The 23,556-nt window shown below is 31.5% G+C and overlaps 1 protein-coding gene across 5 annotated transcripts in view; it reads left to right on the forward strand.

The window, feature by feature from the left end:
• The window catches only part of LOC114331072 (putative inorganic phosphate cotransporter), a 387,747-nt gene that overhangs the window by 346,261 nt on the left and 17,930 nt on the right, over positions 1-23,556 (forward strand). For all 5 annotated transcript variants that reach the window (XM_028280548.2, XM_028280546.2, XM_028280545.2 and 2 more), the window contains exons 4-8: positions 151-238; positions 10,522-10,742; positions 18,045-18,194; positions 20,592-20,724; positions 22,612-22,853. In XM_028280548.2, coding sequence (XP_028136349.2) covers positions 151-238; positions 10,522-10,742; positions 18,045-18,194; positions 20,592-20,724; positions 22,612-22,853 — 834 coding nt within the window. The remainder of the gene's footprint in view (positions 1-150; positions 239-10,521; positions 10,743-18,044; positions 18,195-20,591; positions 20,725-22,611; positions 22,854-23,556) is intronic.

The following is a 23,556-nucleotide window of genomic DNA, read 5'->3' on the forward strand; positions in this document are numbered from 1 at the left end:
CCCCATGGGTTAAAATGTGACATCTCAGCAACTGACAAGAGGTGGCAAATTATGACATATAAAAAAACTATTTTTTTGCTCACTGACAAAAATATTCAACCCCTCACTCTCGTACTCTGCATTTTATTTGATGTGTACCTTTCTGGTCAGGGCCCTATTGTCCCATGCACACACTCGCTCCTGGCAAAATGGATCCCTCCAAACGAGAGAAGTCGAATGGGAGCTTTCGTATATGCAGGTATAAACATTTATCTGACAATCGACATTTTTCAAATACATAGTTTAGTAGTATAAAATGCATAATGCAAAAGTGTACAGCATTACCTACTTTTTTTGTTAATTATTTACCCTATCAGGCAGTATAGTGTGTTTAAGAAAACTACATTACCCATACACGTGTTTGGAAAAGTATATGTTTAAATATTTTGCTTTATTATTTCTTACTATTTAACATATTTCGTCTTTAATATCCCCTTCTAAGATAATATGACCTTACTTACATATTTTACTTTAATGTTCTTTCTATTATTTTATACTTAATATTTTATTATCTAATAGTCATTTTCACCTAGTGATCCGGCTCGAAGGACCATGTGTAATCGCAGAATAGAGATGGTTAATTAAATATTAAAGTACGAGCAGTGGAATAAAGTAAAAAGTGTGAAACAGAGATATGTAGGTATAGTTGGAAATCTGAAAATACTTGGCTTCACTCATAAATTGATATCAATTTGTAAAGAGAATCGCACTTATCTTTCGTTGAGATGTAGAAATGACAGTTAAAAGTAGTTAACAAGAATTTTTCGCAATACTTCGACTGCTCAACTTTAACTATCCTGTCTACATATCAACGAAAAGTTAGTGTGGTTCTCTTTACAAATTGATAAAATAACAATTTGTGAGTGTAGCCTAGTGTTTTCATTTTTTCAACTATACCTACCTATCTTTATTTGATAGTATATGTATTTCATCTATACTGCAACAATTTATTGGAGAGGGTGATTAATTGGTAAGAACTGATTTTTAAACTGTCAACTGTTAGAAATCCCATAATTCCAGCAGCGTTTTTATTTCATTATTTTTTTGTTAGAATTAAATTATTTAATACAAATTAGAAGATCGTTTTACCATCGAATGCATACCTGTTTTGGGCCAGATTTTCTTATTGGTGTACTTTAATCCAATAACTATTTTAATTTTACAGATATGCTTTAAAAGTTTAATATTATTAAAATAATAAAATTATTTTAAAATTTATGCTGTACACTTTTGGGTTACATGTATTTTATTTGCTTTTTCATCTCTTTCGAAATTTACAAATCGTCAAAATTAATTCTTCTGCTATTCATCATTACTGGGAAAATAACCAAGCATTTAGATATGTGGTAAGTAATTTGTTATTTAACAATACCATAAAACTTGTATTTATTCATTGTAATAAATAATTTAATTTATTTGTTATTTATATTAACTACATTTAAGCTTTGAATATTAAAAAATTATAGGACGTCTGATGAATTTAGGCAGCTAATATATACGGTGCTAGCTAAAAGTACCCTTCACCCCTCGTATATTTTAAACGGTTATATGTACTTATTTGCATTTTGGCTTATTGTTACAAAATTGCATTAAGGTGTCATAAGAAAATAGCTTCAAAACAATATTAAAAAAAGGTATACCTACTTAGCATTTCTTGTTCTAGTACCAACACCGAAACTATAAAAAGTACTAAGAGAAAAAAAACGGACAACGAGATATTAAGAATGATACCAAAAATATACAAACACAAAAAATGAACAACAATGAATCGACGAAATTATTTAGACTCATAAAGGCTGTTCATTCATCTATTGGCCGGCGACGGGGGGGGGGGGGGAGGCTGCATATCACCGACACTTTTTAAAATCTATATTGATAAACCTCTCCACCAGTAATGGGCATACAGGTGGACGATGACACTTGTTTGTATAGCCTCCAATTTGCCGATGATCAAGTAATATGTGCAAATGAAAAAGAGGATCTCGAGTACCTACATGAAATGAAAATTGAATGAGGAATTTGAAAAATGGGGTCTGATAACGAACATGGAAAAGACCTTGTACCTCTGCGTAGGAGAGAAAACTACTGACCTGCAACTGGAAAACAATAAAAAGATGTGAAGTCTGTGGATACCTGGGAATAAATTTTAACAAAGAAGGAACGGATGACACATAGGTAAACAGTAGAATCAATAAAGCTAGAAAATGAATTAAACCTATGAATGGAATATTATGGAGTACTAAAATAGGAAAATAAAAAATATTGAGAATACATGACACAATGATAAAAAGCACACTGCTGTACCGATCTGAAACGTGGCGTCTTAATGAATATTAAATAAGGAAAATAGAAGCCACAGAAATGGATGCATTAAGAAAAGCAGCTAGAAAAACGAAACTTGATAGGGTTCAAAACAACACAATGAAGGAAGCAATGATCTAAAAGAAACTGACTGACTGCATAGAGAGAAAACCGCTTACATGGTATGGGCATGTTCAAAGAATGCCAGAACAGAGACTACCAAAGAAAGTAGCAAAATGGATACCACCGGAACAGAGGAAACGAAGATGGAAGGAATAAGAAGATTAATGAGCGAACGAGGTTTGAGAGAAGAGGATTGTAATGATAAGGCGCGGTGGCAATTGGGCATCGGACAACGTCGCAGGAGGTTCTAACCCGAATCTATATAATATATATATATATATATATATATATATATATATATATATATATATATATATATATATATATATATATATATATATATATATATTTAAAAACATAAGATGTAGATCTTTGAAACACACTCAGTGAACCAAAGATCCAAGGTTATTGGTGTTTTTTATTTTTTAATGTGAGAATAATTCACACATCCACCGAAATGGTGGATGTGTGAATTGTTCGTAAGGGGATTTTTCCACATTCTCTATTTCATCTATTTGATATATATATATATATATATATATATATATATATATATATAGTTATTGAGAAATGCGCAAGAAGGAATAAAATTCTAAAAGAGGGTCTTCTTCTTTAAGTACCGTGCCCAAATTTTTAGGCGTGGGTAGCTTCCATAACAATTTGCCGATATCGTTCTCGATCTTGTGCGTCATGTAACAATTGGTCTGCTGATAAGCCAGTCCATTGACGAAGGTTTCGGAGCCATGAATATTTCTTTCGACCAATTCCTCTTTTTCCGTCCATCTTTCCATTGAGTATTAACTGCAGCATCCTGTATCTGCTACCTCTCATTATATGCCCCAGATATTCAAGTTTTCTCTTTTTTATCATCTTCATTAAGTTACCTTCGCCTTGACCTACTCTGTTTAAGACTTCTCTGTTTGAAATGCGTTGAACCACCCAAGATATTCTGAGCATTCTACGATACGACCACATCTCAAAGGCTTCTAATTTGTTCATCATGTTAACCTTCATGATCCAGGTTTCACATCCATATAGTAATACAGGATACACATAACATTTTAGGAACTTGATTCTTAGTTGTAAATTCAGCTGAGAGTTGCTCAGAATAGATCTAAGTTTCATAAATGCTCCTCTCGCAATTTCTATACGAGTTTTAATTTCTTCATCCGGATTTAGTGGCTCGTTTATCCAACATCCTAGGTATTTAAAATGGTTAACTTTTGTTATTGATTCATCACTGACAATTAGTTGCATATTGCCGACGTCTTGTTTACTAACCACAAGTAACTTTGTCTTTGTTGCATTTATGTTAAGTCCGTTATTGGAGCATTCTCTAGTGACTCGATCAATAAGGAATTGAAGATCTTCGATATTTTCAGCCATGATCGCGGTGTCGTCTGCATATCTGATGTTGTTAATAGTTTCTCCCCCGATTCGAACTCCACATTGTCCTTCCAAGGCTTCATTAAAAATTATTTCTGAGTATACGTTAAACAAAGTTGGGGATAACACACAACCCTCTCTGACACCTCTTTGAATGCAAATTTTGTCTGTTTCTTTGCCGTCTACCAGAATAGAAGCTTCTTGATTCCAATATAGATGTTGTAAAAGTCTCAGATCTTTATCATCTATTCCAATCATTTCTAGATATTCAAACAACCTATCATGTTGAACTCTATCAAACGCCTTCTCAAAATCTATAAAGCAGACGTAAATTGGTTTCTGTACTTCCCATGATCGTTGAAGTAATGTTAACATTGAGAACAAAGCTTCCCTTGTTCCCAATCCTTCTCTGAAACCGAATTGTTTGTTTCCCATTGTCTCTTCACATTTCTGCTTGATTCTATTAAGAATTATCTTAAGAAGTAGCTTGAGAGAGTGGCTCATGAGACTAATTAGTCTAAAGTCCTTACATGATGATGTATTAGGTTTTTTTGGGAGTGGAATAAATGTAGACTCCAACCATATATGTGGCATCATTCCAGTCTCGTATATATGGTTATAAATGTTTGTTAATTGTGAGACATTATCGTCATCCAGAAGTTTGAGCCAGTCGGATGGTATTTGATCAGGGCCTGGAGATTTCCCATTTTTGCTCTGTTTGATGGCTTTCTCTACTTCCGCTTTTAAAGTACTAGGACCAGTATTCGTATACTTTGTGGTGTTAAGTGGTGGCCTCGTATCCAGGAAGAGCTCTTTTATATAGTTAGTCCATTTTTCCTTTTTTTCATCCAAGTCGAGAATTATGTTACCTTTGGAGTTTCTCATAAAGTGAGGAGTTCTTTTTCTCTGAGTGTAGGTAATTTCTTTAAGCTTTTTATGTATATTAAACTCGTCATGTTTTCTTTGTAGTTCTTCCATTTCACGACATCTTTGTTCCATCCAGTCCTCTTTTGCTCGCTTAACCTCGTATATTATTTGTCGATATATCTCTCTATACCGAATCTCGTCTTTGTTTTTCCAATTTCTTGTTTGTTGAATAAGGTCTAGTATTTTATCGGTCATCCAATCCTTTTTCTTTATTGGGTCTTTTTCTGGTTTCAAAACTTCGTTTGCTATGGTGACCATGGCGTAAAAGAGGGTAGGAGACTGGAACTGGAGATACCTAGAGGGTAAAAATCTGGTAAAAATATATTATTATATTTGCTGATAATTTGTTTCTAATTGAAAAGACTGAAACAGAACATCAGAGTAAATTGGAAATATGGAAAAAAGTACTCACTGAAAACGGAATAAAGATAAATATTGCCAAAACAAAAGTTAAGCAGATAGGAAAAAAAAGAAGAACTTAATATAAAAATTAGGAAAAAACCAAAAATACAAGAATTTAAATTTTTTTCATACTTAGGAGTAATAATAGAAGAAACAGGATTTCTAGAACAGAGACAGCTGAGTTGGTGAGGTCATTTACACCAGATAGATACTGTAGAGAATAGGATTGACGTGGATAGACGTAAAGATGTCGACACGAAACTGCAAATAATAGAAGAAATTTGTTAACAACTAAATTAAACTTTGCGCCATTATGTGGTAGAACCTATTTAATTTCGTTGTATTATTTTTAAATTTAAGAGTCATTTATGTATGTATTAGAGCCACTTTGTAAATAAAAGAAGCAAAAACGAAGTCAAAAGAACACGTGGCAATGAAAATTATATCACAATAGACAACTAGGTATACTATTTAAGATGTGGATGCTTTCACATATCTAGGCACAGAAATCAATCAGAAGAATTCCGTCAGTAGCGAAATTAATGCACGTATTTCCAGAGGGGAATCGTACATATTATGCTATTAAAAGATTGATGACATCGAAATTATGAGACAACAGAACCAAAATGACTATCTACAGAACATTGATTAGATCCGTAGTAACCCATGGTTGTGAAACCTGGATAATGATGAAAAGGCATGAAGCCTAACTCAGGATATTCGAGAGAAAAATGCTGAGAACAGTGTATAGCCCAGTGCAAGGGGAAGACGGCACAAGGAGAATCAGGAGAAATAACGAGGTTAATGAATTAATGAGGGTTACGATATTGTACGATTTAAAAAAAGTCAAAGACTGTCATGGCTGGGGCATAAGCAGATATAAGACGATAAAAAAACAACAAAGAACATAATATATTACAATGGAAACCGATAGGAAGGCGATAAAGAGGTAGGCCTAGAACGAGATTATTGGATAACGTGGAAAACGACCTGAAAACCATGAACATAAGACAATAGAGAAGAATCCGATCCAGGATTATGATGCCAAAAGGAAAAGAGAAGAAGAGCCACTTTGTAAATTATAATATTACATTTCATTCAACACATCCTCATTTACAACTCTATTTTCTGATTGATTTTAGTTATGTAGTTGAATTATTGTAATAACAAACAAAATACACATTTTATACCAGTAAGGATCTGTTTTTAGGTGGGTGTGAGAGGTGGCATTCAGATTTTTGCGGATAAAGTTAGGTGATAACTTCGTTAATAATAATTGATTTATGCTCCTTCTGAAATATGCCCGCAACATTAAGAGGAAACAGTAGCGATCAACAGGTAGCGAAAACGCGTTCCAAGATTGCGGCTGTATTTTTGAATATTTTTTCGAGATATTTGGCACACGTATTCGTAATATAATAAAGAGTGGCCGTACAGAGCCCAATTTGAAAAATATATTAATAAGTGGAAATTACTCTGTAATTAAATACAATATTAAAAAAACGAGCTTGTACCGCCATTAAGAAGAACAAAAAAAATACACTTTCTTCAAATAAACTTTTTTATCCGATGCCTAGATTTTGTGTCATTTTGGAACTACTAATGAAATAAACAATTTTTGTAGTTCCAAAATGACACAAAGTCTAGGTATCGGATAAAAAAGTTTATTTGAAGAAAGTGTATTTATTTGTTCTTCTTAATGGCGGTAGAGGCTCGTTTTTTTAATATTTTATTTAATTACAGTGTAATTTCCACATATTATTATATTTTTCAAATTGGGCTCTGTACCGCCATTATTTATTATATTACGAATACCTGTGCCAAATATCTCGAAAAAATATTCAAAATTACAGCCGCAATCTTGGAACGCGTTTTTGCTACCTGTTGATCGCTACTGTTTTCTCTTAATAAAAAAAATAAAATACAGTAGAACCCCGCAAATACGAACTAATTGGGGGGACAGCCTGTTCGGATTCCGAAAAGTTCGGATTATCCGAAAGTTAGCCTTAACTAGTAGTTCAAAGCTTTCATTGTCATTTTGAGTAGCCAAACGTTCTCGCAAGAGTGTGGACAATATTTTTGGACTCAAGTTGACTACGAGAGAACCAAAGTAAGTTTGTGTTTAACCTTTATATACACTTTATAATAAACCTATATCTTAAAGTATAATATTTATTTTTAAGAAATTTTAAATGTCAAAGTCCTAGTAATCCTACATTGTCTAATTTTCTGGCTTTACTCTGCATAATAAACATGTTTTTCAATTTTTTTCTTGAATTTTTAAATTTTTTTCACTTTCCGTTGGTTCGGATTTGCCGAAAGTTCGGATTCGCGGCGTTCGGATTTACGGGGTTCTACTGTATTTAAAAATTTAAAAAAATTTCGTTTTTTTTTTTCTAATTTTTTTGCTTATTACTTTAAAACGATTCATTTTGAAATAAAGTCGTATAGGAATAAAACAAAGATAATTAAATTTTCTATCAGATCCAATTGGTTAAAAATGTCTTAATTTATCACCCTTGCTGCAATATAGCAATAAATATAAAATAAGGGGGCAAAACAAGCCTGTCTTTATTCAATGATTTTCCATCACTTAGACACTTGGAACCTTCCTAATTGGCTTAGAAAATTTTTGTAATGTGCTAAAACTGTACACCAAATTTCATTAAAATTGACTTACTAGATTTTGAGTAATAATTTTGCAATCTAAACTTTTTTTAAAAAATTATATAAAGAAGCACTTCACCTATCTAATGCACTTTACAGAATTGAAATCTGATTGTTTAAGCAGCCTCAGCAATGTTTTAAAGTTATAAACAATTTTTTGGTTTATAAACAAATTAGTCCTGTGGCCAGGAGGGGGTGCTACAGACTCCTTTATTTAGAAGGACTTACCCAAGATTTTTATGTATTTTTTGACCCGTAGAACACGATTTTTTTGCGTAACAGTTGATCCGGATGTCGATAAGATTGTTATAAACAAAGAACTTGAGGAATTACATAACATCGATTTTTCGCAAAATAAAACATTTTTTTGTATTTCTTGGGTAATTCTAAGCAAAAAATGTTCATACAAGTTTCTTCGTAGGATGCATAGTTTTCGAGATAAACGCAGTGGAACTTTCAAAAATTCGAAAAATTGCAATTTTTGAACGCGAATAACTTTTGATTAAAAAATAAAATAGCAATTCTGCTGACAGCATTTGAAAGTTTAAGTCAAATTATACCGGTTTTAATTATTTGCATTGCTAAAAATTAATTTTTTTATTATTAAACAAAGCTATTTGTTTATAAGCCAAAAAATTGTTTATAAGTTTAAAACATTGCTGAGGCCCCTTAAATAATCCGATTTTAATTCTGTAAAGTGTATTAGATAGGTAGAGCACTTCTTTATATGAAAAAAAAATTAGACAACTTCTAAATGGTCTACTTTTTGTTCAGAAAGATTTTAAAAAATTTGAACTTTTTTAAAAACATTTAGATTGCAAATTTATTATGAAAAATCTATTATGCAAGGTCGACTTTAATGAAATTTGGTACACGGTTTAACTATATTAAAAATAATTTTCTAAGCGAATTACTAAGGTTCTAAGTGCCACCAAAGTGGTTAAAAACATTGAATAACAACAGGCGTATTTTGTCCCCGTATTTTGTATTTATTGCTATATTGAAGAAAAGGTAATACGTTAAGACATTTTTCACCAGTCGTATGCGTATATCATATAAAATTCAATTATCTTTATTTTATTTCTCTACGACTTTGTTCCAAAACGAATCGTTTTAAAGTTATAAGCAAAGAAAGCAGAAAAAAATCTACGTTTTTCGAAATTTTTAAATATTTTATTTTTTTTATTAATGTCCCGGGCATATTTGAGAAAGAGCATAAGTCAATTATTATTACTGAAGGTGTCACCTAACTTTATCTGCAAAAATTAGAATGCCACCTTTCACATCCAAAAATAGACGTTTTTTCACAGATCGTTACTGGTCTATTTGTATAATATATCATTTACAATTCATTTTTTATGTAGGTATACTCAATATGTTCAAATATAGAAAATGTTTAAAATTTTATATAAATATTGACAGTTCAATCACTAGTTGGTAGGTAACAGTTATTTCTCATATTTTGGACTTTAAAATCCTTTTAACCTTTAACTACCCGCGCATCAAGTTATAACACAAGTAAACGCGTGACGTACTTTATACGCCACAAGAGATTACACTTAAAAACAGCGGTTTTCTTGATTTTTTTTTAAATACACTTAGTTGTTTTGTAATAAACTTTATTCGGCATCAGCGAATGCTTTGAGTTCCTTCTCAGTAAGTCAATTGGGATTTCTAATTGAAATCTGATTCCGTCAAAAAAAAAATTACTAATAATTTTTTTTTGAAATATGATTTTTTACATGAGAAAAGGTATTGTTTATAAAGAAAAATATATTTTTTGCCATAATGACTAAAAAAATAATTGAAAGCTGTATTTATATTACCACAATCGTGGCGTATTTTGTACACCACCGAAAACAACAAATAATAAACTGGTAATTAAGAGCTTCTCAGAACGCCGATTATAACAAAATTAAAACCAATTGTAAAGCACATTCCAGTGATAGGTTAGAGAGATAAACAAGATAAAAAATAAAAAAAAATAGTTTTTAATCTAATAGCACATAAAACAACATCCAAAAATGTTACTCTATATCCTACCAGATCGAAAACAATGGGAACCTTCTCTGGTAACACCTCCGAGGCTTCTACAATTTGCAAGCCATAACGGATGCTGAGACTAAGGAAGATGAGGGAATTTTACAATTTATAATTCACGTCCCATCTGCTCAGCGCGGTAAAGTTCCAACGAGGTAAAAAATTTAATTTTTAAGTATATTTGCAGTCGAATTTTTATATTTGGCGTACAATTTTGGCTGAGTGGCCTTTACCGCCCCACAGCCAGTCACAATAATTCTTTTATAAATCTAAAAAAAACAAAACAGTAAGAAAAGGAGGTTAATATAAATGGGATAAAAACAAAAGTGAAGGAATATAACAGCTTACAGCTTACAGACTTATTTTGTTTTTCCAAATAAATTCTATTAGGCAGTCATAAACCTTTTTTATATGTAGTAAAGTAGGTAACATAAATAATTGTGGAGTGGAAATATCTTAAAATATTATTTTAAAGTTATGGCAAGCCCTTTGTCTCTTGGTTAAACCAAAAAGGTATTTGGTGAACAAAAAATGGAAAAAAACTTTTTTATTTATTTTAGTTTTAATTTACTTTACCAACCAGTGTTTGAATTGTAGTTGCAAAATAAAAAAAATAAATGTTGTTTATTTTTTTAGGAGCACAATTTGGAACTGTAATATCTATGCCTCTTAGTGGTCTCCTATCAGAATGCAGATTTGGTTGGCCTTCAATCTTTTACGTTTTTGGTACTGTTGGCACCATCTGGTGTATATTCTTTTTACTTATGGTTCATGAGGACCCACAAAGCAACCCAAAAATGAAGGTTGAAGAGAGGCTTTATATACAGAAAGAGTTAGGAAGTAAAGTTGGATTGCCGGTAGGTGCATGATTCTTGGGTCTATAGTACCAATATTGCGTTAACACTGTGGTTCTGAGATGGACTAATATCTACGGTCTATTAACGTTTTAATTAATATCTTATTCCTCTTTATAAGCAATTATTTTGCTTGTTCATTGTTGGATTGATACCTCTGTGGAAGGTTGTCACTTCATCTTTTGCGCGGGCGTGCGATACTTTTTGTGCCGATATTTTTTTATTTTGATCACACGGGTCTCCCACAGTCTGATTATGTGGTTATTACATTCTTTTTTACATTTTTTATTCATTGGTTTATAATGTACGTTACATTTTCTTCTAATGTCTTTTATTTTTCGATCTCTCGGTACCTAAGTATATATCCTGTAATTCTTCTCATTGCTCTCATCTCTGCCGTTCCCAGTAGTCTTTGTGTTGTGGCTATGTCGGGTCTTGTTTCTGATGCATATGTCATTATTGGTCTTACACTGGCTTTAGAAATTCTTGACCTCATCTCATTGATCATATGTCGGTTTCGCAGTATACTGTTATTATAGACCAGGGCAATAAGCTAGAAATAGACCATGTTCGGAACACTCAAAGATCCAGGTAGCTGACTACATTTTAGTTATTGTATACCTATAGGATGAAAACCTACCTGTTTCCTGCCTAGAGTTCGCGTCCGTTTTTTAATTATTAACAATTTAGTGCAAAAATCGCGATTTTTTCGATTTTTTGCAGCCCATTCAAAAGCTAAATAGTTGACATAAAATTACAAAATTTAATTTTTTAGAACATTAAAAACCTTCAAAATGACGATTTTTGAAAGTTAAAAAGTTAATTTGTTGCTACGCAAAGTGCAAAATAAGTGAAAATGGTTATTTGTTAATAACTTTTACAAAAACTACCTTAGAACTTTAGTGTTTCACCCAAAGTTGGGTATTGGGGTACTTAACAAACCCTCAAAATTTGAGAGCGGTCCATTAATTAGTTTAAGAGCTATTCTGAGTATGCCAAATGAAAGTAGAAAACTGATACTATCAAAATGTACTAAAAAACGATAAAAAAATTATCTAATATAGTCTAAAATGCTAATGCCAAATTTGTGAAATTTTGTAGTTTAAAAACATTTAGAATAACTTTAAAAATATTGTCTGTTGAAAAAGTTATTTTACATATTAGAAAAGCTGGTATTTTACACGAATTTTTAAAAATCTAGTTTAATTGGTGACTTGTCGTGGTAAGTGAAGGGGAGCTGGGAGCCGACAAATGCACGAGTTCAAAAACTAAACAAAAGCAACTTAAAACTACTATGATTGTCTATATCTCGGGATCTACTGAATATGTTTTGATCGTTCTTTTTTTAATTTGCATGTAATTTTTCTGTACATTAAAAATATGCAATTTGTCTAGACATTTATTAATTAATAAACAGTCTAATTTGTTTAAACAATTTTTAAAAAATAAATTTTTCCCAAAAATCCATGATTTTAATCATACTATCCCTATTAATCATGAAAAAAGTTAAGGTATACTATAATAAATAAATTATGTTCAATAAATAATTATCTAATAAAAATCATATATTTATTAAAATGTACTTTAACTTTTTCTGTGATTATTAATGATACTATAATTAAAAAAATAGATTTTTGTAAAAAAAATATTTTTTCAAGAATTGTTTAAACAAATTAGACTGTTTATTAATTAATAAATTTATAAGCAAATTGCATATTGTAATGTACGTAAAAATTACATACCAACTAAAAAAAGAGATCAAAATCCATTGAGTTGATCCGGAGATACAGCAAATTATATTCGTTTGAAATTGCTTTTTCGGTATTTTAACTCACTGGATTTGTAGATTCCCCCTAGTAATCGTTTGCACAACATTTTTGAAAAATCGTAGAGGGTGCTGTGAAGGTATAATGTTTGTGCAAATTTTTTAAGAAAAAATACAAATCCCATTATTTAAAATGGCATTATTGAGATTCCTTAATTATTATAAACAAATTAGCTGTGAATTAAAAAAAACATATGGCTAACTTTGTCCCAAATGAGCCCAGGCTAAATTTTTTGTTTGAAAATTTGTGTTAAAATACTATCTTTTCGAATATAAAAAGATTGTTTCTACGGACAACATTTTTAAAGTCATTCTAAATGTTTAAAAAACTACAAAATTTTAAAACTTTGGCATTAGAATCTTTGACTATGTTAATATTTTTTATCTTTTTTTAATACATTTTGATACTATCAGTCTTCTACTTTCACTTTCATTTGGCATACTCAGAATTGCTCTATCTTCATTATTTTCCGTCTTATCCTATTTCAAAATAAAGGTCTCTGGGATAAACAAATACAATAACTCTTAAACTAATTAATGGATCGGTCTCAAATTTTGAAGGTTTGTTAAGTACCCCAATTTCCAACTTTGGGTGAAACACTAAAGTTCTAAGGTTGTTTTAGTAAAAGTTATTAATAACGATTTTCACTTATTTTATCGTTTTTATCGCATGTGTTATAAATAAAAATAAAATAGGCCAGTCCTTCAAACAATAATTATTAAATTAGTCAAATTGTTTATTTATATGAATTATTGTAAATATGGCTTACAACCAGCAGCCTGTGCTTGACACACAGGAACCAATGGCAGAAGCCAACCAAAATATGATTATGCAAGTGAACCAGGCGCTTTTTGAAGAAAATTATAAAAGGTCGCAAAACGAACAGACTCTATTTAATGCTTGGAAAGCTGCCGAGAGCCACAAAACCAAATTGTGTGATACAGTAAGCATACTTGAAAGAGAACTAGCACAGTTAAAATCTCAATATACAGATTTGGCAACAAAAGTTAATTTAACTGAAAAAGAGAATGAAATAGAATATTTAACAGATGAAGAAGAGCTCGCTAAGGAGACAGAGTGGATTAGGGTTCAATCAAGAGCCAGTAAGAAACGTAAGATGGATACTTCACCATACATCTCACCACAAAAACATAGCTCCAAAGAAACTGCAGTTAGGAAAGCCAAAATGCCTCCACCTGTGGTAGTGGAAGGCTTCAAAGAATATGAAGTCCTATATAACTTCCTTAAATCGAAGATAACAAACTTTACTACTAAACTGGTGAATAGTGAAGTGATAAAAGTTAATGTACAAGACGGTGAAGAGTACAGAAAATTAATAAAAGCTTTAAGAGAGGAAAATATCCAATATCACTCATACGAAAACAAACAAGAAAGACCGATAAAAGTTATAGTAAAGAGATTACATCACACTTGCTGGTCCCAAAAAATTGTTGAAGATCTGCAAAAAAGAGGCTATAAAGCCATAGACGCAGTTAAAAAGCTAAAGTGGCAAACCAAACAGCCATTAGACATGTTTATATTAACCTTCAAACCAGACGAAGATATCAACAAAATATATGGGATAACGGACATCCTAGGAACAAAAGTTGAAATTCAGCCTTTTAAAAATTTCAAACTAATACCGCAATGCAAACGATGTCAAGCATATGGTCACACATGGAAGTTCTGTGCTAGAGGGCCAAGGTGTGTTAAATGCACAAAGAAACATCTTACTAAAGATTGCGACAAACCTGAAAATGTTACACCAAAATGTGTCCATTGTGGCGAAAACCATCCTGCCAACTACCGAGGATGTATCGTCGCAAAGGAAATGCAGAAAATAAAAAACAGAGGTCTGAAAAAGACGAATTTGCCACACCCTCCAGACAGAAGGTCAACTGAAACCAAGTCAAATGCTGGTGAAAGAAAACAAGCACAGAAAGTTACTAGTAATAAGACATATAGTGCGGTAACAAAAGGTCACAATGAAAATTATCAGAATGATAAATACCAAAAAACAACAGAGATTGAAAAAGAAACAGAACAGACCCTACAAATGATATTACAGGAGTTGAAAAAATTAAATGAAAGGGTCACTTCCCTGGAATATAGAGCTCAAGGTGCTATTCCAAAGGTAAGAAATGGCTAATGATCTTAGAATTGTCGCATGGAATGCCAACGGGTTGCTTAATCATCAACAAGAACTACAAGCAATCCTTGACATCGAAAAAATTGATTTGTTTCTTGTCTCTGAAACGCATTTGACAAATCAATCCTACATCAAATTTAAAGGATATAAGGTATATCATACAATACACCCTGACAATGCGGCCAAAGGAGGCAGTGCAATCATCATAAAGGATAATATATGTCATCATGAAGAGTTGGAATATAAAACTGAACATATTCAAGCCACTACAGTACACATAAAAACTAAAACTTTTAAAATAAATATAAGTTCAATATACTGCCCACCTAAACATTCCATTAAAAAAGAGCAGTATAATGAATTCTTGAAAAGCTTAGGGGAAAGGTTCATTATTGGAGGTGACTTCAATGCAAAGAACACACACTGGGGCTCTAGAATCACTACTACTAAGGGAAAGGAGCTTTTGTTAGCCATTAAAGAACAGAGGTGTGAAGCACTATCAACTGGTAGACCAACCTACTGGCCTACGGATAGAAACAAGACCCCTGATTTAATAGACTTCTTTATTATTAAGAATATTTCAACTAATTTCATAGACATTGATGACTGTTGGGACTTAAATTCTGATCATTCCCCTATAGTACTAACCATGAGTGACAGGATTATTAAAAAACAAAGTAACCCCACATTAACAAATAAATGGACGGATTGGGATAGTTTTAAGCTAAGCCTTGAAAAGAGAATAAATCTAAGTGTACCAATACAAAACGCAGAGCAATTAGATAAAGAAGCAGAATTGTTGGTGAACAATATCCAGCAAGCAGCATGGGAAAACACTCCTACGCTGAAACCTAGGGTAAAAGGAAATAATTATCCAAAGGAAATAAGGAACATGATAATTGAAAAAAGAAAACTGAGAAGAATCTGGCAACAAACAAGGTCTCCTCAAGATAAGACTAAACTAAATCGTGCAAGTCAACAACTCAAAAGAACTATCCTACAATTAAAGAATGACTCGATTAATTCTTACTTACAGGAGCTAACAGATGACGGTAGTACAGATTATTCCTTATGGAAAGCTACTAAAAGACTGAAAAGACCTATTATGCACTCTCCTCCTATTAAACTAGAAAATGGTAACTGGGCCAGAAGTAGTGCACAAAAAGCAGAGCTATTTGCCATACATCTTGAAAATACATTCAAACCAAATGAACCTCAAGGGGATGAAGAAAGAAGGGAGGAACCTGTTCAATTAGAGGAAGAAATTCGGCTAACTACACCAAAAGAAGTACTTGAAGAAATAAGGGAAAATATTAATCCGAAGAAAGCTCCGGGCTATGATCTAATTACGGGTGAGCTGTTGAAAAATCTTCCCCGAAGAGCTATCGTAAAATTAACAAACCTCTTTAACGGTGCATTCAGATTAAAATATGTACCAATGATATGGAAGATGGCGGAAGTCATTATGATTCCTAAACCAGGAAAACCAGCACATGAGGTTTCGTCATACAGACCGATATCTCTGCTTCCTGTAATATCGAAGCTGTTTGAGAAACTGCTCCTTAAGCGAATAAAACCAATTATTGAAGCAAGGAATTTGATACCGACACATCAATTCCGATTTAGAAATAAGCATTCAACAATTGACCAGGTGCACAGAATCACAAATATTATCGAAAGATCCCTAGAAGAAAAGAAAGTCTGTTCAACTGTATTTCTTGATGCTGCACAGGCTTTTGATAAAGTCTGGCATGAAGGTTTAACATATAAACTAAAATGTTTTTTACCTATACAGTACTCAAAACTTTTACAGTCATACATAAAAGGACGACATTTTAGAATTAAGCAAGAAGACTGTTTTTCAGACTTAAAAGAAATTAGAGCAGGTGTTCCACAAGGCAGTGTGTTGGGTCCGGTCCTATACCTACTATACACGTGTGATATACCTGTACTGGAAAACAACACAGTTGCCACCTTTGCTGATGATACAGCTATTCAAGCAGTAGGGACGACAAGTGAAGAGGCGACCAACAAGGTCCACATAGCAGTTAACCAAATCTATAAATGGACACAAAAATGGAGAATCAGGCTAAATGAAGCTAAATCTGTCCATGTTAATTTCACCAACAAAAAAATACAATATATACCAGTTATAATCAGCAATATCCAAGTACCATATGCAGATACTGCTAAGTATTTGGGTATAACATTAGATGCAAAACTACGCTGGAAGGTGCACGTTAAGAAAAAAAGGGAAGAACTAAATATAAGATATAAAAAAATGTATTGGCTAATTGGAAGAAACTCCACACTGTCGATGCATAATAAGTTACTAATTTACAAACAAATATTGAGACCTGTATGGACTTATGGATGCCCACTATGGGGGTGTACTAGACCAAGTAATATAACAGTAATATAAAGATTCCAGAACAAAATACTAAGAAATATTGTAGATGCTCCTTGGTATGTTACAAACAGTGATCTCCATAAGGACCTAGGAATGGAAACTGTGGAAATAATCATCAAGAAGATGGCAGGAAGTCACGAGCAACGACTTCACATGCACGAGAATATTGAGGCAATCCAGCTCCTCGATACTACTGGGCAAGTTAGAAGACTGAAGAGGACAAAACCTTATGAACTAGTTTAAGTGATAGGTGATAGTGAAAAGCAGAGCATAGTGCTTGTGCGCGTTAGTGTGTATGCTAGAATAGTGCACTATCTTGTTAGGTTAGATAAGAGACGCTATAGGGCAAGCTCTTAATTTTAAGGAACAGTAATAATTTAGGTTAGATTAAAATTGCTCATTGGTCAAGTATGACCAGATTATAATTGTAATAATCATCATCGTAGTGATGATTATGGGGAAAAAAAAACTTATTTTGCAGTTTGCGTAGCAACAAATTAACTTATTAACTTTCAAAAACCAGCATTTTGAAGGTTTTTCAATGTTCTAAAAAACTGAATTTTGTAATTTTATGTCAACTATTTAGTGTTTGAATGGAGTGCAAAAAATCAAAAAAATCGCGATTTTTGCACTAAATTGTTAATAATTAAAAAACGGACGCGAACTCTAGGCAGGAAACAGGTAGGTTTTCTTCCTATAGGTCTACAATAACTAAAAGATCCAGCTACCTGGATCTTTGAGTGTCCCGAGAAAATCCTTATTACCCTGGACTATTAAGGCATCCTGCCAGTCTATTATTTATTTTTTGTACTTGATCTCTCACTTTTTTTGTTACCATTATTTTGTTACCAATACCTTATATTGTATAAGATTTGATTTAGGTACTTTTACGTAGTGTCAATTAATTTTGTTTTTTTTAGATTCCACCAATCCCATGGATGTCTATTCTCACATCTATGCCATTCTATGCTATCCTTCTAGCTCACATGGGTCACAATTACGGGTACGAAACGCTTATGACAGAGCTTCCAACATATATGAAACAAATACATCACTTTAGTATTAAAGATGTAAGTATAGTACGTTTACTTCGACATTTTCTTTGGCAGTTTATTTTTTCAAAAACATCTTGAATATAGATAGGATAATGGTTTTTGAAAGTATTGAGTAAGTTGGCTACTTCACTATAAAATCCTTTTATATTGCCCTAGCCCCTCATCATTAAAACAATAATTTGCTCATTTTCATTATAAACCATCTAGTCCAGGGCGCATCTGTTTTGAGAGGTGACTCATATTTTTTGCAGAAATTGCTTGGAATTAACTCATATAATAATAATTGAGTTACCCTCCCACTCAAAAAGATCCGGAACATTGTTTACATAATCAAAATGTCAAAAAATTAAGAAAAAATTCGATTTTTTTCTTCGTTTTTTGATTATAACTTTAAAAGTATTCTCTTCCTAGACAAGTTTTACTAAGATAAAAGTTGCGTAATTAAATTTACTACAATATAGGATTGGATAAAAATTTTAAAAATTGTCACCCTTGTTGTAAAATAGCAATAATTGCGAAAAGAACATAAAAAAGAAGTATTCGCATTTTACATTTTTCAACCATTTATGCTACATTTAGGACCTTCATATTTTACCCAGAAAAACTTTATGATATATTAAAACAATACTTTAAATTTTATTAAAATCGGTTCAATAGATTTTGCAAAATAAATTTTGCAATCCAGCTTTCGCAAAAAAATTTATTTTTCAAAATGTTGCAGGACTAAAAATAAAGTAGATAGAGTTGAATTTTTTTTTACATATAGAAAAATACTGTAACTTTCATTTGCAATTTGCAAAATTAAAATTGGTCAACTACCACGGCGTCAGGAATTTTTTTAAATTAACAATCATTTTTGGAGCTACGCGCAGGACAGGGGTGTTTGATTCACACAAGTTGATTTCCACCAAAATTTCTTCCAATCTTTATGTAATATATTATTTTCTTACTCTATATTTTGTTGCATTTTAATATTTTAATTCCACAAAAATCAAAATAATTTGATTATTGTTTGTGAAATATTGTTTAAATTACATATGATTAAAAATAATAAACTTTTATTCTCTAAGTTAAAATATATGAACAAAGAAAATTTTTGCTAAAATACTTTCTGGTATTTCTGTTATTTCAAAGGACAGTGTATGTGTTTTTATTTTGCAATAAACAAATTTAATTATTTATATCGAAATGTACTAAAAATTAAAATTATCAATTATTATCAAAGGTCATTGGAATGCCCAATCAGAGCAAACATATCCGCTGTCCTGCGCGTAGCACCAAAATTAATGTTTTCTTAAAAAACATTTCTGACGCCGTGTTAGTTAACCGATTTTAATTTTGCAAATTGTAAATGAAAGTTACGGTACTCTTCTATATGCAAAAAAAATTTCAACTTGCTATCTGCTTTATTTTCAGTCCTGCAACATTTTGAAAAAATGAATTTTTTTTGCGAAAGCTGGATTGGAAAATTTATTTTGTGAAATATGTTAAACCGATCTCAATGAAATTTACAGTGTTGTTTTATTATATCATATAGTTCATATAGTTTGTTTTGGTGAAACATGAAGGTCCTAAGTGTAGCATAAATGGTTTAAAAACGTAAAATGCTTGTTTTTTATGGTTTTTTTTGCAATTATTGCTATTTTGCAACAAGGGTAACATTTTTCAAAATTTTTAGTTAATTCTATATTATAGAAGATTTATTTGTCCAACTTTTATGTGAGCGAAATTTTTCTTGAAAATTAATACTTTTAAAGTTATAATCAAAAAACGAAGAAAAAAATCGAATTTTTCCTTAAATTTTTGACATTTTGATTATTTAAACAATGTTCCGGACCTTTTTGAGTGGGAGGATAACACCAATATTATTATATGAGTAATTTTCAAGCAATTCCTGCAAAAAAATATGAGTCACCTCTCAACATCCAAATGTTTATCCTAAATATTTTTACAGATGCGCCCTGGTCTAATCTTTGTTGTACAGCTTTAATTGTCAATACATTTTATTTTACAAAACTTTTCAATAAACGTCAAGCTATTGTCAGTTTTATGAATTGTGGTCAAAATCGTAGCATTCTATATTTACTAATTTACTTCAAAACTATTTCTATTTGATACTGATACTATGTTATATTTATTTAAGGCCTTCGTAACTAGATAAAATACCAAGCGGTACTTATAGTTGAATTCATATTAAAGTGGAGATTTCAATAATAATACAATATGCAGAGTGTTGTATTTAAATAACCACAATTACTAATGATATCAGAAAAATAGTAAATCTGTCAATATTACAAGTAGGCGTAGGTGTCCCGGCTTTTGTACAATTTATACCATCAATTTAAAAGATAATTTGTAGACATATTTATATTAAGAAAACTCTGTCAATATATTGTTTTTGTTTATTTTTAGAACGGAGTATTATCAGCTCTTCCATATTTAGCCATGTGGATATTCTCTATCTTCATCAGCCATGTTGCCGATTTTATGTTAACTAAACCTTATTTCTCTCACACTCTCGTCAGAAAAATCATCAATGGAATTGGTAAGTTAATACATAATATCAGTCTTGTTATTATCTAATGAATTACATAAATCTCTTGTTGTAATGCAATAAATATTTAAGTGTTTAAGAGGTCTAGTGGCCACTTAAGTATACCTTTTTAGTCGAATTGGAATGTTTAAGTGTACACTTAAAAAAAATTGAAATATTTGTCTTTAGTAATCTCTCTGTCTTTATTACCACTATATATATAAATAATATACGTAATTTATTATGATTCCAAAGGTGTATATGGCAATAATGTAGTAAATTGGATGGCGAAGATCATTGGGAAGAAATCATTCTTCTAGCTATCTGTGAAGTTTGAACCTTTTTGTCAAATTTTAACAACGCTACGTTAGCTTGGAAAAGAGAAGAATATAATAAAGATAGAATAGAGTGAAAGTAGAAGATACAAAAATCTTGTGTACTTTTAGAACCTTCACTATAAAACCACGACACAATTTAACACGGTGCATTTGGGGAATAGTATATTATTAAACGAGCATGTAATGATGGCTATTACTCACGATGATGAAGTTTGCGACACGAGCCGTAGGCGAGTGTCGTAATTCATCAGAGTGAGTAATAGCCATTACATGCGAGTAGAATACTATACTTTTTCTACGACCTTTTTTGTTATTTTAATAGGGCTTTTCATTCACAGTCATTTGTTTCGAGCTTCTGTCATGTGTCACATAATATTACTATATCTACGTCATACGTTATTGGTATATACCAATGATACAAACCAAAGACGTACGACGTAGATATATTAAAATTATGTGACATATGACAGAAGCTCGAAAAAAATGACAATCGATGAAAAGCCCTATTAGTAAAAAATTTAATTATCAACTACTCGAGATTTAAATTATAATAATTTACAAAAATACCTAAATGCTATTTACCCCTAGTACGTGGCTGAATAATTGGTTGCCTACTATTACTAAATTCTTATTTATTGTAAAAATACAACTAGAATTAGTCAATATAAGTTCTATTCGTTCCCGAAAAGTTATAAGCTTAAATTTGTACCTACTGAATCTAATAAATAGGAAATGGCTGTTGTCGGTGGACGTATTTCATATATTATAGTTATAATATATATTTACATTTAACTATATATTATAATATAATAATAATATAACCATACATAATATGTTATAAGTTATAACATATTTAACACAATATAACTTGAAATACAAACACAATATTAGTTATAAATTCCAATTAACATAAACAAAATGCGCTAATGTCACTGTCACTAAAATAAATTAATGATAAACGTCAAAATTTTTAGTAAACAAGATATAAACGTAAAAAATATACTGACATTGTTACAGTTAAAATTCTTTTAAAAATTTTTCGAAGTTAATTATTGGTATAAATTACAATAATTATTGTATTAAATAAACAAGTTTAAGTAATTTTATTTGCAGTTTATATACGTTTAATATTAAAAGTGGCATGCGAGACTTGAATCTAACTTCAGCCCGTGAGTAATGACCCGTGAGTAACTTCAGCCCGTGAGTAATGAATTATTACTCACGGAACAGTAATGGGTGCTATTATCTATGAAAAAATAGCAAATAATGAGCATGTTATTGAACGGTTGTAGAAAAAAACTATTACTTTATAGGTATATACAAATATTTACCTTTAACTGCACATTTTAAGTGCAGCAAAAGAGTGTCATTATGAAAACAAGTTTTTCGGTTTTTTGAATCGGGTATGACATTTTAATAATTTTTAACATGTACCATTCGTACTAATAGGTCTATTCCGACTTGGAATTGAAATTTTTAGAGAAAATTATAAACGATACTTTGATATTTTGTACTAATTAATATAACTATTTACTAACTTGTTTCTACTTTATTTTTTTAGGACAGTACGGACCAGCCATAGCTCTAGTCGCTGTTTCCTTCACTGGATGTGATAAATGGTTAACAGTAGCCATTTTGACCATTGGGGTTGGTTTGAACGGTGGCATCTATTCTGGTTTTAAAGTAAATCACTTGGATATCTCACCTCAGTTTGCGGGTATACTGATGTCCTTCACAAATTGTATGGCTAACCTTGCAGGATTATTGGCACCCATTTATGCTGGTCATGTTGTGGTGGGAACGGTAAGATTATATTTTTTTATTTGAACTCTTCGTGTAACTTTGTGTCGATTGATACACGATTTCGCTAATTTTGAGTCATTTTTGCCAAACGTCCGGTCATAACTTTTTATCCGGAAATAACATCAAATCCGGAACTTAATATTCGAGCTTGACTTTTCAATACGTGATGATTTATACAGGGTGTTAGTAAATAAGTATGAAAAACTTAATATTATTAAATCCGGAACTTAATATTCGAGCTTGACTTTTCAATACGTGATGATTTATACAGGGTGTTAGTAAATAAGTATGAAAAACTTTAAGGGGTAATTCTACATGAAAAAATAATGACAGTACCTATGCTCTATAAACCTATGCCCGCAAATGCTTCGTTACCAAGATAGGGGTGTTGAATTTTTTTTTAAACTGCGAAGTATTTATTGCTCTAAGACCGTTTGAGCTATGGCAATTAAATTTGGTGGGTTTTAAGAGGTATTTATTGCGAATATTTTTATATACAAATAACAATTTTGTATTCATTATTGGCGCGCCTACGGGTAATGGTCTAAATTTTTGAAGTTATACTTCTTTAGGCGCGATTTCATTGAGGGCGAAATTTTATTAATCTGCGCCCATGCGCACACAGGCAGTATGAGTTCGTTACTAAATGTTTTAATTTATGTATTTATCAGTCCAGAAAAGGTGTGGAAAGAATATATTAGTG

Source organism: Diabrotica virgifera, chromosome 9, assembly GCF_917563875.1.
Source record: "Diabrotica virgifera virgifera chromosome 9, PGI_DIABVI_V3a".
NCBI lineage: Eukaryota > Metazoa > Arthropoda > Insecta > Coleoptera > Chrysomelidae > Diabrotica > Diabrotica virgifera.